Source organism: Lithobates pipiens, unplaced genomic scaffold, assembly GCF_037356315.1.
Source record: "Lithobates pipiens isolate NorthernLeopardFrog02 unplaced genomic scaffold, aLitPip1_a1.2 Scaffold_18, whole genome shotgun sequence".
NCBI classification, from domain to species: Eukaryota; Metazoa; Chordata; class Amphibia; order Anura; family Ranidae; genus Lithobates; species Lithobates pipiens.
The window spans coordinates 191,775,430-191,789,594 of record NW_027507758.1 but is presented as its reverse complement, the minus strand read 5'-3'; the positions used below and the strand labels follow the sequence as shown (position 1 = coordinate 191,789,594).

The window sequence follows — 14,165 nt, the reverse complement described above, 5'->3', positions numbered from 1 at the left end:
GAGTCGTGTTGTCATTTTATATCAATGGGGACTGTTTTTACAACTCCATGCTTTTTTATTCTATGGAAATTGTGCTACTCTCTATTTGATGAACTCCTTCTTATCCTAAGGAACGTTGTGAGATTGGTCAAGATTAACCTGCCTGCTACTGCACCCTTTTGTAAAACCGGCCTTCATTTTATTTTTCTATATGTAGTGACAATATTACACATTGAATTTGTCAGGTTCTACCCTAGGTATATTCTGTTGAGGGATAGAAGGCACTGTTTACTGTCATTACTCATTTTTAGGAGTACATGCTTCCAAGGGCCTTTTGGCACCAGGCATCTATTTTCTTAGTTTGCAAGGCTACTACTTGGTCCTCATTTTACAAGGTTATTTTCCTGTAGATATCAAACCTTTAGCTGATATCAGTTTTGAACTTGTGGTCCTAGAGGCAGTTATGCATTTCTGCTACACGATAATACTTAAGGCACAGAACAAAACACCACTCCAGGTGGGTCCACACTCAAACTGCCACATCCAGTGCAGGTGTCGGCCCAGTTCGCCTCTGCATGGTATAGTGTACTTCAACTAAAATAGATGACCACACACTATTGCAAAACCAAGCTTTTTATTGCATCAATTCAAGACAACATCCACAGACAAGCAGCAAGGGAAGAGAGACTGCCAATGCAGTAGCGCCTAATCATGGCATGCTAACCAGATGTATAATTGTAGCTGAACACAAACGCATCAGTCCTCTTTGTTTCCTTGTTGCATGTCTGTCAATGTTGTCCTGAATAGATACAATTAAAAAAGTTTCTCTATCTTTCATTGGCAGACACAGCTCCTTTAAACCTTGACCGTAGGGTTATCACACCACCTTCAGGAGAGGACAAGGCAGAACATGGAACACATGTAAAAAACAGCAGAGCTGCATAGTTCCGCCCAGGGGGCAGTCCCTCTGGCTGTAACCCCTCAGCTTGCTTCCTGCAGCTCAGTTTTTTTCTGCCTAGAGAAGGACATAGGCTCCCTGAAGGGACCATTGGTCCTGGGGATTTTTTGGATTTTTCCGCAAGATTTTGATCCTGCGATCTTCTCTCAACAGCCGACTGGGTGACAGGCTGGATAATATAGATCCTTGTAGTCTCCCCAGCCTGGCCATCGAGCGTAAGCAGGCCCTAGCTACACGCTGGGTCAGCCACGACATGCCCCTTCTGCTCAAGGGGTGGCTGGTGAGCTATATGCTCCGGGGCACACATATGACTGGGCTGCTGCTGTCCGTGTCACCAGTGTGTTATGGCCAGCAGCCACCCCATACTGCTCGGGTGATGGGTCTGTGATGGAATGCCTCCAGCTATTCTGACCGGAAGGGTAAGTACAGCTCTCCCTACCTCGGCAGGATAGAGCAGCTGTGCATTCCCGGGGAGGTCGATTAGGGAGTCTCTCACTCTCCCTTTCTTCTCTCCCGCTCCCTTTCTTCTCTCCCTATCCCTGTTTTCCCTCCTCCTGTGGGGGACGCTGCATGACTGGGCATGAGGTGTGGAATGTTTATCTGGGCCGGGGGTCCTCTGGGGCAGTCTCTGGGACTTGACAGGGGCTGCGCTGGCTGGTGTGTTGTGTTTTTTAAATTTTATTTTTTTATCGGTGTCTGCAGTGCCTGTGAGTATTTTTCCTCTGCATGTGCTGGCGCCATTTTCCAGCGGCCGCCGCCATTTTCCCTTAGTTTTCTTGCAAAGCATGGCTGTCATCCATTTCCTTGAGGTCCAGCGGCCATTTTCCTGTTTTTTTTTTTTTTGGTATCAGAATGGCCAGTGACCATTTCCTTGTAGCCTCAGAGCAGTTGTGCCCCCAGTGCTGGGTCATTTCACCTCAGAACAGTGCGGTTTTTCTCTCTGGGCAACTGTGACAAGGCACAGTACACAGCGCTCAGTGGCAGCACGGCACAGCACTCGGTTAGAGTGGTGAGTCCTGCGGTGTGGCTCCTCAGTCTGTGAGCAGCATACCTTGTCCTAAGTCCCCAAGTGTGGCAGACGATGTGGGTCAACATGGCGTCAGAAGCTGGCGCTTCTTTCCCAGACATCCCTGTAATTGCAACCGGCTTACCTGCAAACAATGCAGTGCCTATGGACACTTTGTCGGCTGTCCTGGACACGTTCGTTGCCAGGGTGGAGGCGGCGTGTGGGCGCAAGGGGTTTAAGAAACATCCCCTGCCCCCCCCCCCCCCCCCCCCCCGGAAAGCTCTGATTCAGACTCGGTCCCCGCAGTGTCTGGTGGCCCCTGTTCTGACGTGTCTGAGGATGCAGACCAGGACCATTCGGACAGTGAGGAGGATTCCATGTCCGGGCCAGTCCAAGAAAAAGCTCTATTTGGAGCACTTATCACCGCTGTGCGGGATACCCTGAAAATACAGGATGTAGCAGGATCTTCTGCTGAGGTGTCTGTTCCCTTTGAGTCCCGTAAACCGACCCGTACACCTAAGGTGTTTCCGTATTTGACTTATTTCGATAAGCCCATCTACAAGGAATGGGGAAGCCTACAACAGTCCCAAGAATAATGGCAGTGTGTTACCCCTGTGAGGAGAGCCTTCTTAAAAAAAGGACGGCTCCTCTGGCCGTAGACCCCCCGGTATCCAGGTTGAATACCACGATTCCAGTAGAAGGGAATCTTGCATTCAAGGACCCGACCGACAGGAGAGCTGTAGTAGTGGGGTCAGCGTTACGACCTGTACTGGCCACAGCCCTGGTATCACAGACGCTTACTGAGCGGGCAAAGCTATTGCCCAGGGAGTTGGAGAAGCAAGTCTTCCCCAGTCTGCATAGAATTAGCAGACCAGTTGGTGCACGGCCTTAAGTATGTGCGGCCCTGGATACAGTCCCCCTGCTCTATAGAGCACGGTTATCAGCAGTGGTGCTACGGCGCCAGATTTGGCTGAAATGCTGGTCTGCAGACCAAGCATCTAAAAAAAAAAAAAAAAAAAAAAAAAGCTCTGGCGGATTTACCCTTCCTTGGTGAGAGGCTATTTGAAGCTTTGCTGGACAACATCATTAAGAATGTTTCAGGTGGGAAGAGCACGTTACTCCCACAGTCCAGGAAGGATAAGGAGCCACGCCGTAGGCAAGGGCCCTCCTTTTCCGCTCAGAAACTGCTTTTTCGCCCGCCCAGGATGACAGGTAAACACTCCCAGTCCGACAGGACGTCTCCTGATGGACAAAAGCGCCCCTGGTTCCGCAAGGCCAATAAGCCTATGAGCAAAAATGCTACCGCATGAAGGTTTGCCCCACCCCAAAACACGAGTTTGCAGCTCTGTGGACCTCACTGCTGTCCGACCAATGGGTCTGCAGACTGGTTTCATCAAGCTACAAGATGGTTAGTTAGTTTCTTTCTTGTCCACCAAACAGATTTTTTCACTCCAGCATACCTTTACTCCCGGCTCGCCGGGATGCCCTGTTGGGGGCGGTTAAGGACCTGCTCCTACGCAGGGTGATAGTGCCTGTTTCAAAGCTGGAAAGGTTTCAGGGATTCTACTCCAATCTGTTTGTAGTCCCCAAAAAGGAAGGGGTACGTCCAATCCTGGACTTAAAAGCCCTCAACTGCTTTGTGAAAGTTCAAAAGTTCAGGATGGAATCAATTCGCTCAGTGGTCGCTGCACTCCATCCGGGCGACTTCCTGGCCTCTGGATATATATGCCTCAGGCATCAGAGGTTTCTGCGATTTGCAGTTGGGGAAGAGCACTACTCTCAATTTGGGCCTGGTGTCAGCACCCCGAGTCTTTATCAAAGTGTTATCTCCAATTCTGGAGCTTTTAAGGCAACGTGGGGTTACAATCGTGGGTTACCTAGACAACCTCCTTCTGAGGTTCTGCCTCAGAATTAAGGGAGAAAGTGGCGATCACCATGCAAACTCTACAGGAGTTTGGTTGGGTGTTGAACCTAAAGAAGTCAATGTTGGTGGCGACTCAGCGTCTGGAGTACCTGGGCTTGCTGCTGGACTCTGTGAAAGCAAGAGTGTTTCTCCCTTCAGACAAACTGCAGAGACTCTGAACCTGGGTGAAGCTGTTGATGGTGGTTGCCTCTGCTTTTTTGCCTGGGAGTTCTAGGTCTCATGGTAGGAGGCAGTACCGTATGCCCAATTTCACACCTGAGTCTTGCAGAGGGAGATACTGTCCAAATGGGACAAATCTCCGTTATCCCTGGATTGTCAGATTTGGGTGAACCAGTTAGTCGGGGACTCTCTTTGGTGGCTGAGGTCTCCTGCCCTTCGGTCCGGGAGATCGTTCCTTCCTCTTCATTGGACGGGGATCACAACGGACGCCAGCCTGACTGGCTGGGGTGGAGCGCTGGGGGTACAGTCAACCCAGGGCCTCTGGTCATGGGAGGAATCCCAGTTACCATTCAACGTGCTCGAACTTCGGGCAATCAGGCTATGTTTCTCCACATGGTCAATGAGGCTACAAGGGCGTCCGATCAGGATCCAGTCAGACAACCCCACAGCGGTGGCATATGTCAATCATCAAGAAGGAGCGAGGAGCTCGGCCCACAGCACAAGAGGTCACCCACATCCTTCGGTGGGCAGAGCGACATGTGCCAGCCCTGTCGGCCATATACATCCTGGGCGTAGAAAACTGGCAGGCGGACTACCTAAGTCGCCAGATGCTGGACCCAGGAGAATGGTCATTGCATCTGGAGATGTTCAGGCCTCAAGTTGGGCACACCAGCTGTGGATCTCTTGGCCTCTCGGCTCAATCAAAAGTCGCAGAGGTTTGTGTCCAGGACAAGAGACCCCTGGGCAGACGCGTCAGACACTTTGGTGGCTCCATGGGAGCAATACTGGCTGATTTATACCTTCCCTCCGCTCAAACTGTTACCACGTTTGCTTCGCAGAGTGGAGGCCCAGGGGATTCCAGTGATACTGATCTCCCCATATTGGCCCTGGCGTCCCTGGTATGCCGACCTAGTATGCCTGGTGGCGGATGCTCCTTGGCGGTTGCAGATGTGAGAAGACCTCCTATCGCAAGGTCCGATACTCCATCCTGCTTTACAGTCACTGTTTTTAATGGCATGGCTGTTGAAAGCCAGGTGCTAAAGGATCGAAGTCTGTCGGACTTGGTAATTTCCACTATGCTGAGGGCAAGGAAATCTTCTTCTTGGAAGATCTACCATCGTACGTGGAAGGCCTATATCTCCATGTTTGAGGAGATGAGGTGGCGTCCGCACACCTATTCTGTTTCCAGGATCCTGCTGTTTTTACAGTGAGGAGTGGATCAGAAACTTGCCTTAAGCACCATCAAGGGACAGATATCAGCCTTGGCTGTCTTTTTCCAATGCCCCTTGGCGCCTCACTCACTGGTAAACACCTTTATGCAAGGGGTTTGGCATTTAGTCCCTCCGGTCCGACCACCTCTGCCTCCATGGGATCTGAACCTTGTGCTATCGGCGCTTCGGAAACCACTGTTTGATAACATCAGGGAAATTCCCTTGTTGACTCTCTCCCAGAAAGTTGTCTTCTTAGTGGCTATTACATCTGCCAGGAGGGTTTGAGTTGACGGCATTGTCTTGCGAGTCGCCCTATCTGGTTATCCACAAGGATAAGGCGGTGCTACGTCCTCAGCCCTCTCTTCTTCCAAAAGTGATTTTGGCTTTTCATCTCAATGAGGGCATTGTGCTGCCATCCCTTTGTCCTAAGCCGACACATCCAAAGGAGGTTGCCCTACACTCCCTGGACGTGGTCAGGGTTCTAAGGGTATATCTGCTACGGCTCCCTTCCGGAAGTCAGACTCTTGTTTGTTTCGGTGACTGGTCCGAAAAAAGGTCTGGTCCGGCAGTCTTGTCGACCACCATTTCCCGGGGGATCAGACAGATTGTGGTCCAGGCTTATGCCTTGAAGGGGCAGGTGCCCCCCTTTCCTGTCACAGCCCATTCCACCAGGGCAATTGTGACCTGGGCTTTCCGACATAAAGGGTCTGTTTCCCAGGTGTGTAAGGCGGCGACATTGTCGTCCGTTCACACTTTTCCAAAATTCTACAAAGTAGATGTAAGTGCATCTTCGGATGCTTGCTTTGTCCGCAAAGTTTTGCAGGCTGCTTTGTAAAAGTTGCAATTTACCCCCTTTTTCTTTTTAAAGAAAATTACAGTTTTGTTGTAAAGGCATTTTTTAATGCATGCGTTGGCCGCAAGTTCTGATGTGGTTGTTTAAGATGGCAGCTCCTCCACTGAGGCGTGCCTCTGGTTGTGGGTGAAGTGGTTTTCCTTTTTCTACCTCTCATTTTGACACTGCTTGGGAACGTCCCTATGGTCAAGATTTAAAGGAGCTGTGTCCATCAATGAACGATAGAGAAAATAGGATTTTTGTACTGTAATATACTTTTCTCTTAAGTTCATTGACGGACACAGCACCCACCCCTCCTATCTTTACGTTGTACTGTTTGTTGACGTACTGAGTTGCAGGAAGCAGGCTGAGGGGTTATAGCCAGAGGGACCGCCCCCCTGAGCGGAACTATGCAGTTCTGCTGTTTTTACATGTGTTACATGTTCTGCCTAGTCCTCTCTTGAAGGTGGCGTGATAACCCTACGGTCAAAATTTAAAGGAGCTGTGTCTGTCAATGAACTTCAGATAAAAAGATTTTACGGTGATTACAAAAATCCTATTTTTTATTTAACAGTGTGAGGTCATACATTTCAATGACACTGAAGGGCTCCCTGTTGGTGAGATTTTTTTCCCTTATTTGTTTTCTGAGACTGCTTTTGGACACCCTAGAAGTTTGCTGTGTCCTCCCATAAACACTAAATGACTTTTTTTTTTTTTTTTGCTACTGCCTCAAAAATTTAATTGAAAAAAAAAAAAAAAGCAAGAGCTGGCAAGCCCTGAACTGGTTTGATAGTGTGCATGTATACTACATTTAAAAGTTATAAGTATATTATGTAAAGACAATCGGTAGTGTTGATTTAATACTTGAACGCCATGCCAGGCAACGTATGTGGAGCCGACAAAATTACCCTCATTCACACTTGCCCACCAACCCAGTTAATGTGTGTAGGACCAACAAAATGACCTTCATTTTCACTTGTTCTTTAAGCAGTTAGGGCTATAACCTACAGTTCTTATATACAGTTAATAGCAATATTTGAAGTTTCTAAAATAAAAATTCTGTAACTGGGTGAGCTTTGTCTTATTTGGATTTGTCAAAACTATATCTGATCTCTGGAATGTGTAAGTGTTTTACTAGTTTATTAAAAACACTTTTTGATAAACCCGCCTGAAATTATTTAAATGTTTTGTATTTAGGTTTGAAATACCAGAACCTGAACCAACTGAAGCCGACAGAATTGCCATGGAAAATGGAGACCAACCCCTTAGTGCAGAGTTAAAAAGATTTAGAAAAGAATATGTACAACCTGTACAGTTAAGGTATGGTTTTCCTAGCTCATATTTTAACTACGGTTAATATCATACCTTATTTTCTAAATAAAGAATCTATTTTTCTAAACCTATGTATATTCTATTACTACATTTCATATTCTACTACTACATATTCTACTACTACTCTACATTGCTGCTAAAAAAAAAAAAAAAAAACTTTTCCCAAATTTAGGTATGGTTTTCCTTTTCAATGTTGACTGCCAAAAACAATTCTGTCCACTAGACATCTGTGCTTCAAAACATGCAATGCGCTCCCAAACACTGCTACACATATTGATGCAAAAAATAAATGGGTTGGAGCGCAGCTCTTCCTTATTTGTGTTTATTCAAAAGTACATAAAACATAGAAGTGTGTATATATATGGTCACTGGAAGTTCAACATGTCACCTCATGGCAAAGAACTCTCTGAGGAGCTGAAAAAAATGATTGTTGCTCTACATAACGATGGCCTAGGCTATAAGAAACCAAACGGTTGCCCGCACCTCAAGGATAAGGAAAATTGCTTTATTGGTATAAAAACATCCAACATGAAAAAACATTGAGGTTACAGCATCATGACAACACAGAGGGTAGCATGGTTGATGTGTTTCACAAAGAAATTTGAGTAATGCGTCAACCATGCTCCCCTCTGTGTTGTCATGATGCTGTAACCTCTATGGTTTTTCATGTTGGATGTTTTTATACCTGTGAAGCAATTTTCCTTATCCTTGGAGTGCGGGGGTGGGGGGGGGTGAGTGGGGGGGAGTCAGCCTGACAGTGCTCAGACCATATGCCGCACACTGCATCAAATTGATCTGCATGGCTGCCGTCCAAGAAGTAAGCCTCTTCTAAAGATGATGAACAAGAAAGCCCACGAACAGTTTGCTGAAGACAAGCAGATTAAGGACATGGATTACTGGGACCATGTCCTGTGGTCTGATGAGACCAGGATAAACTTATTTGGTTCAGATGGTGTCAAGTGTGTGTGGTGGCAACCAGGAGTACAAATACAAGTGTGTCTTGCCTACAGTCAAGCATGGTGGTGGGAATGTCATGTTCTGGGACTGCAGGAGTGCTGCCATCACTGGGGAGCTAGTTCTTTGAGGGAACCATGAATGCCAACATGTACTTAAGCAGAGCATGATCCCCTCCTTTCGGAGACTGGGCCGCAGTGCAGTATTCCAACATAACCCCGAACGCACCTCCAAGACAACCACTGCCTTGCTAAAGAAGCTGAGGGTAAAGGTGATGGACTGGCCAAGCATTTCTCCACACCTAAACTCTATTGAGCCTCTGTGGGGTATCCTCAGACAGAAGATGGAGGAGCGCAAGGTCTCTAACATCCACCAGCTCCGTGATGTCGCCATGGAGCAGTGGAAGAGGACTCCAGTGACAACCTGTGAAGCTATGGTGAACTCCATGCTCAAGAGGGTTAAGGCAGTGGTGGGAAATAATGGTGGCCACACAAAATATTGACACTATGGGCCCAATTTGGACATTTTCACTTAGGGGTGTACTCACTTTTCTTGCCAGAGGTTTAGACATTAATGGCTGCATGTTGAGTTATTTTAAGGTGACAGCTAATTTTCACTGTTATACAAGCTGTACACTCACTACTTACATTGAAGAAATGTCACTTTGCTACAGTGTTTTCACCTGAAAAGATATAATGAAATATTTACAAAAATGTGAGGGGTGTACTCACTTTTGTGAGATACTGTGTGTGTGTATATATATATATATATATATATATATATATATATATATATATATATATATATATATATATATATATATATATATTTTTTTTTTATTTTTTTTTTTTTCCCCCGTTAAAGGTTTTTATTGAGAAAAAGTGTATACATATTAAGCACAATAAACATACACGTATGGCTTCCATTTTGAGGTGATTGGGAAGTGTAGTCTCGGTACAATACATAATACAACCGTTGTATGCTGGTAGGAACTTATATAAGTACATGTGTCACTTGGTACATACTAAAAATATACAATATTAGCATGGTTTAGTATATTCATGTCAATATTTTTTACAGTGATCATTTGCATGTTTCAGATTCCTGTAGCAAACGATCCCATATTCTATTGTATTTTTCTAGGCAACCTCTAATGTATATGAACTTCTTGTAGGGTAGGGTCGTGTTTACATCTACCTTCCAATCTGTGATGTTAGTGGTTACCGGTCTCATCCAGCAGTGTACTCCTGTGCTGTCTGAAATTGAATGTGAAAAAGGTATACCAGCAGCTGCCTCAAAGTGCACCCTAATAGCAGGCAGCACTATGACATTAAATGTATGCTAAAAAGCGATAATCATACAAAAACACATTGATATGATAACTAAAAGCCACAAATATAAGTGTACTATGTGATCAAGTGTCCCATATTCTCTTATTATTAGTACTGCTTCGTATCACACAATTGATGTGCAATAACCAATTTCTCTTTCGTTCACTGACTGATACAGCTCCATTAATCTTGACCATAGGGTTATTACGCCATCTTCAGGAGGGGACTAGGCAGAACATGTTATAAAGTGTGAAAAAACAGAAGGTTTAACCCCTCAGCCTGCTTCCTGCAGCTCAGTTTTTTTCTGCCTAGTAAAGGAGATGGACCTAGGATCCCTGCAGATTTTTTTGCTGAATGTTTGCCTTTTTGCGCAAAATTTTAAGATCCTGTGATCTGCTATCCACAGCCGGCTGGGTGACAGGCTGGATAATCTAGATCCTTGTAGTCTCCCCAGCCTGGCCATCGAGCATGAGCAGGCTCTAGCTACACGCTGGGTCGGCCATGACATGCCCCTCAGGCTCCAGGGGTGGCTGGTGAGCACAACACTCCAGGTCACACATATGACCAGACTACCGATGTCTTTGTCACCGTGTAGAGTGGCCAGCAGCCACCCTGTACTGATTGGAGAGTGGGTCTGTGATGGGATGTCCCCAGCTCGTCTGGATGGTAAATACAGCTCTTCCTGCCTCAGCGGGATTGAGCAACTGGGCATTCTCTGGGAGGTCGATTAGGGGGTCCCTCTCCTCCCTCTCTTCTCTCCCTGTCCCTATTTTCCCTCCCCCCGTGGGGGATGCTGCGCGATGGGCTGCTGAGCGGTGTGTGTACCTGTAGCCAGGGGCCCCCTGGGGGGCTCTCACCTTAGATGGGGGGTGCGCTGGGTGTCTGTGGTCTCCCCGCTGGGTGTCTGGAGGTCTGCATGTGCTGATTGCCATAGCGGTATTCTGCCGCCATTTTCTCTGTCCTTTCACTGTGTACAGTTGTGTGTTGGCCATTTTTGTTGGGCCTCAGTGGAAAGCATGGTCGGGGCCGTTTTTCTGTTGCTTGGTGTCCATTTTCTTTGTGATTATGTCCTTTATACAGGGACCACCAGCGACAATTTTGTTGTACTCCAGCATGGTTTTTATGCTCAGCGCTGGTCCCTGCGCTGAGAACAGTGGGGTTTTTCACTCGGGACACCTGGGAGCTGATACTGGACACAGGCACTTGTAACTGAACAGTGCAGCACTCGGACAGGGTGGTGAGTCCTGCGGTGGGGGCCCCTCAGTCTGCTGTAGCTAGGAGGGTGGGATTGTGCTCCTGTCCTAAGTCCCCAAGGGTGGCAGACTGGGTGGGTCAGCATGGCTTCAGAAACTGTTGTTTCTTCCCCAGAACTCCCTGCTATTGTAACCGGCTCATCTGCAAACAGTGCAGTACCTTTGGACGCTTTGTCGGCGGTCCTTGAAACGTTTGTTGCCAGGGTGGAGGTGGTGTTTGGGCGCGAATAGGTGGTAAAAAGCGACCCCTGCCCCCCCTCCCCCCAATCCTCCGGGGAGAGCTCTGATGCAGACTCTGGCCCCGCTGATACTGGCGGCCCCTGCTTGGTTTCAAATGACGCTGACCGGGACCGATCGGACAATGAGGATGAATCCCCGTCCGGGTCCGTGCAAGACAAAGCGCTAGTTGGAGCACTTATGATAGCTGTGTGTGATACCCTGAAATTCAGGATACAGCAGGTTCCTCTGCTGAAGTAGCGGTCCCTTTTGGGTTCTGTAAGCCAGCCCGTACACCTAAGGTGTTTCCGTATCTGACTTATTTTGATAAGTTCATATACAAGGAATGGGGAAGACCGCAACGGACCTTCCCGGTCCCAAAAAGAATTGCAGTGAATTACCCCTTTGAGGAGAGCCTTCTTTAAAAAAAAATGGTCGGCTCCTCCGATCGTGAACCCCCCCCCCCAGTATCCAGGTTAAACAAAGTAACCACGATCCCGGTAGAGGGGACTCCTGCATTTAAGAACCCTAGCTACAGGAAGGCTGAGGCAGTGGTCTGTTCCTTGTTTATGGTTGTGGGGTCAGCAATACGACCAGTACTGGCCAAAGCACATTTGTGACACGGCCCTGGATACGCTTCCCCTGCTATCCAGGGCTTCAGTGTCAGCAGTGGTGCCGAGGCACCTGATTTGGCTAAAATGCTGGTCTGCGGACCAGGCATCAAAAAAAAAAAAAAAAAGCCTTGACAGATCTACCCTTTCTTGGTGAGCCGCTTTTTGGAGCCTTGTTGGATGACATTATTAAGAATGTCACAGATGGGAAGAGTACCTTGCTCCCACGGGCCAGGAAGATTAAGGAGCCACACCGCAGGCAAGGGCCCTCACTTATCCTCATTTTCCGCTCAAGAGTTTTTTTTTTTCGTCCGTCCGGGACTTCGGCTAAATGTTCCCAGTCCAACAGGAGACCTCTGAGGGACAAAAGTGTCCTTGTAACAGCAAGCCTGCGAACAAAAGAGCTACTGCATGAAGGTTTGCCCCTGTCCGTCACATGGGTGGGGGGTTGCCTTCGGGAGTTTGCAGCCCAGTGGGCCTGTCGGCTATCCGACCAATGGGTCTGCGAACTTAATCCTCTGGCTACAAGATAGAGTTCCTCTCTTGGCCACCAAACAGATTCTTCCCCTCCTGCAGACCCTTACTCCCGGCTCGCCGGGAGGCCCTAATGGGGGTGGTAAGGGACCTGCTAAGCCGTGGGGGTGGTAAAGGCCTACGCCTTGAAGGGGCAGGTTCCACCCTTTCCTGTCACTGCCCATTCCACCAGGGCAATTGGAACCTCTTCGGCTTTCTGACATCAAGCGTCAGTCTCAGTCGCACAAGTGTGTAAGGCGGCGACTTGGTCGTCCGTTCACACTTTTACCAAATTCTACAAAGTGGATGTAAGTGCATTGTCTGATGCCTGCTTTAGCTACAAAGTTTTGCAGGCGGCCATGTAATGTTGCAATTCTGCACTCTTTCCTTTGTTTTAAACAAACAGTTACTTTGAGTATAATGCATTGTTGACCAAGTTCTGATGCGGCTAGATAAAGCCCCTTCGACAGAAGCCGGGCAAACGTCTGGGCTGGATGTCCGGCGGTTTCTATTGAACCAGCCTATGCCGCCTAATATTTGTCCCTTTAGATTGGGAGCTGGACCAAGCAAAGTGTCAAAAAGATAAAAGTATATGATCAAATAACTTACAGAGAATTCATAAAAATGTCTGCTATCACACCACAAGTCAACCATGATTATAGATCATTTCCTCTACATCACCTCCCCTTTAAGCACTTCCCATTTGGAAAACATTTTCATTGGGCATTTAACAAGCTTTCTTGATGCTTTTTCAATGCTTCAAAACACGTAATAAATGCATTAATAGGTGCATTAATAACCACTTCAGCCCCCGGAAGATTTTACCACCTTCCTGACCAGAGCACTTTTTACAATTTGACACTGCGTCGCTTTAACTGACAATTGCGCGGTCGTTTAGTGCTGTATCCAATCTTTTTTTTGCCACAAATAGAGCTTTCTATTGGTGGTATTTGATCACCTCTGCGGTTTTTATTTTTTGCGCTATAAATGAAAAAAGCAACCATTTTGATAAAAAAAAAAAAACTATGCTATAATAAATATCTCCCAAACTTAAAAAAAAATTCAATTTAGGCCAATATATATTCTTTTACATATTTTTTGGTAAAATAATCACAATAAGCATATATATTGATTGGTTTACGCAAAAGTTAAAGTGTCTGCAAACCATGGGAAAGATTTATGTCACTTTTATTATTATTTTTTTACTAGTAATAGCTGTGATCTGCTATTTTTAGCGGTATTGCAATGGACAGATTGGAGACTTTTGACATTTTTTTGGGACCATTGGCATTTATACAGTGATCAGTGCTATAAAAATGCACTGATTACTGTGTAAATGTCACTGGCTGGGAAGGGGTTAACACTAGGGGGCAATCAAGGGGTTAATTTATGGGGATAGGATTGGCTAGGAGAAGAAACATATACTTAGTAGGAACAAACAATATGGCTCCTCTCCTCTGACAGCACAGGGATCCTGGTTTTGATGGCAGCCGTTTAAGATGGCGACTCCTCTGTTGAGGTGTTCCCTTTGTTGTGGGTGAAGTTATGTTTTGCTGTTTCCACCCATTGTTTTTTGACAGTGCTTGGGGACGTCTCGAAGGTCAAGAATTAAAGGAGCTGTGTCTATCAATGAACGAAAGACAAAATTGGATTTTTGTACTCACCGTAAAATCCTTTTTTCTGAAGTTCATTGACGGACACAGCACCCACCCCTCCTATTTATGTTTGTACTGCTTTTTGACGAACTGAGTTGCAGGAAGCAGGGTGAGGGGTTATGGCCAGAGAGTCCCCTGGGCGGTGCTGTGCAGTCTTTCCTTTTTTGTATGTGTTACATGTTCTCCCTAGTCCTCTCCTGAAGTGGCGTGATAACCCTAAGGTCAAGAATT

The 14,165-nt window shown here is 46.8% G+C and overlaps 1 protein-coding gene across 1 annotated transcript in view; it reads left to right on the top strand.

Annotated features, from left to right (window-relative positions):
• Positions 1-14,165, top strand: part of SOS1 (SOS Ras/Rac guanine nucleotide exchange factor 1) — a 415,017-nt gene that overhangs the window by 196,129 nt on the left and 204,723 nt on the right. Inside the window, exon 12 of the mRNA XM_077486479.1 lies at positions 7,267-7,389. Coding sequence (XP_077342605.1) covers positions 7,267-7,389 — 123 coding nt within the window. The remainder of the gene's footprint in view (positions 1-7,266; positions 7,390-14,165) is intronic.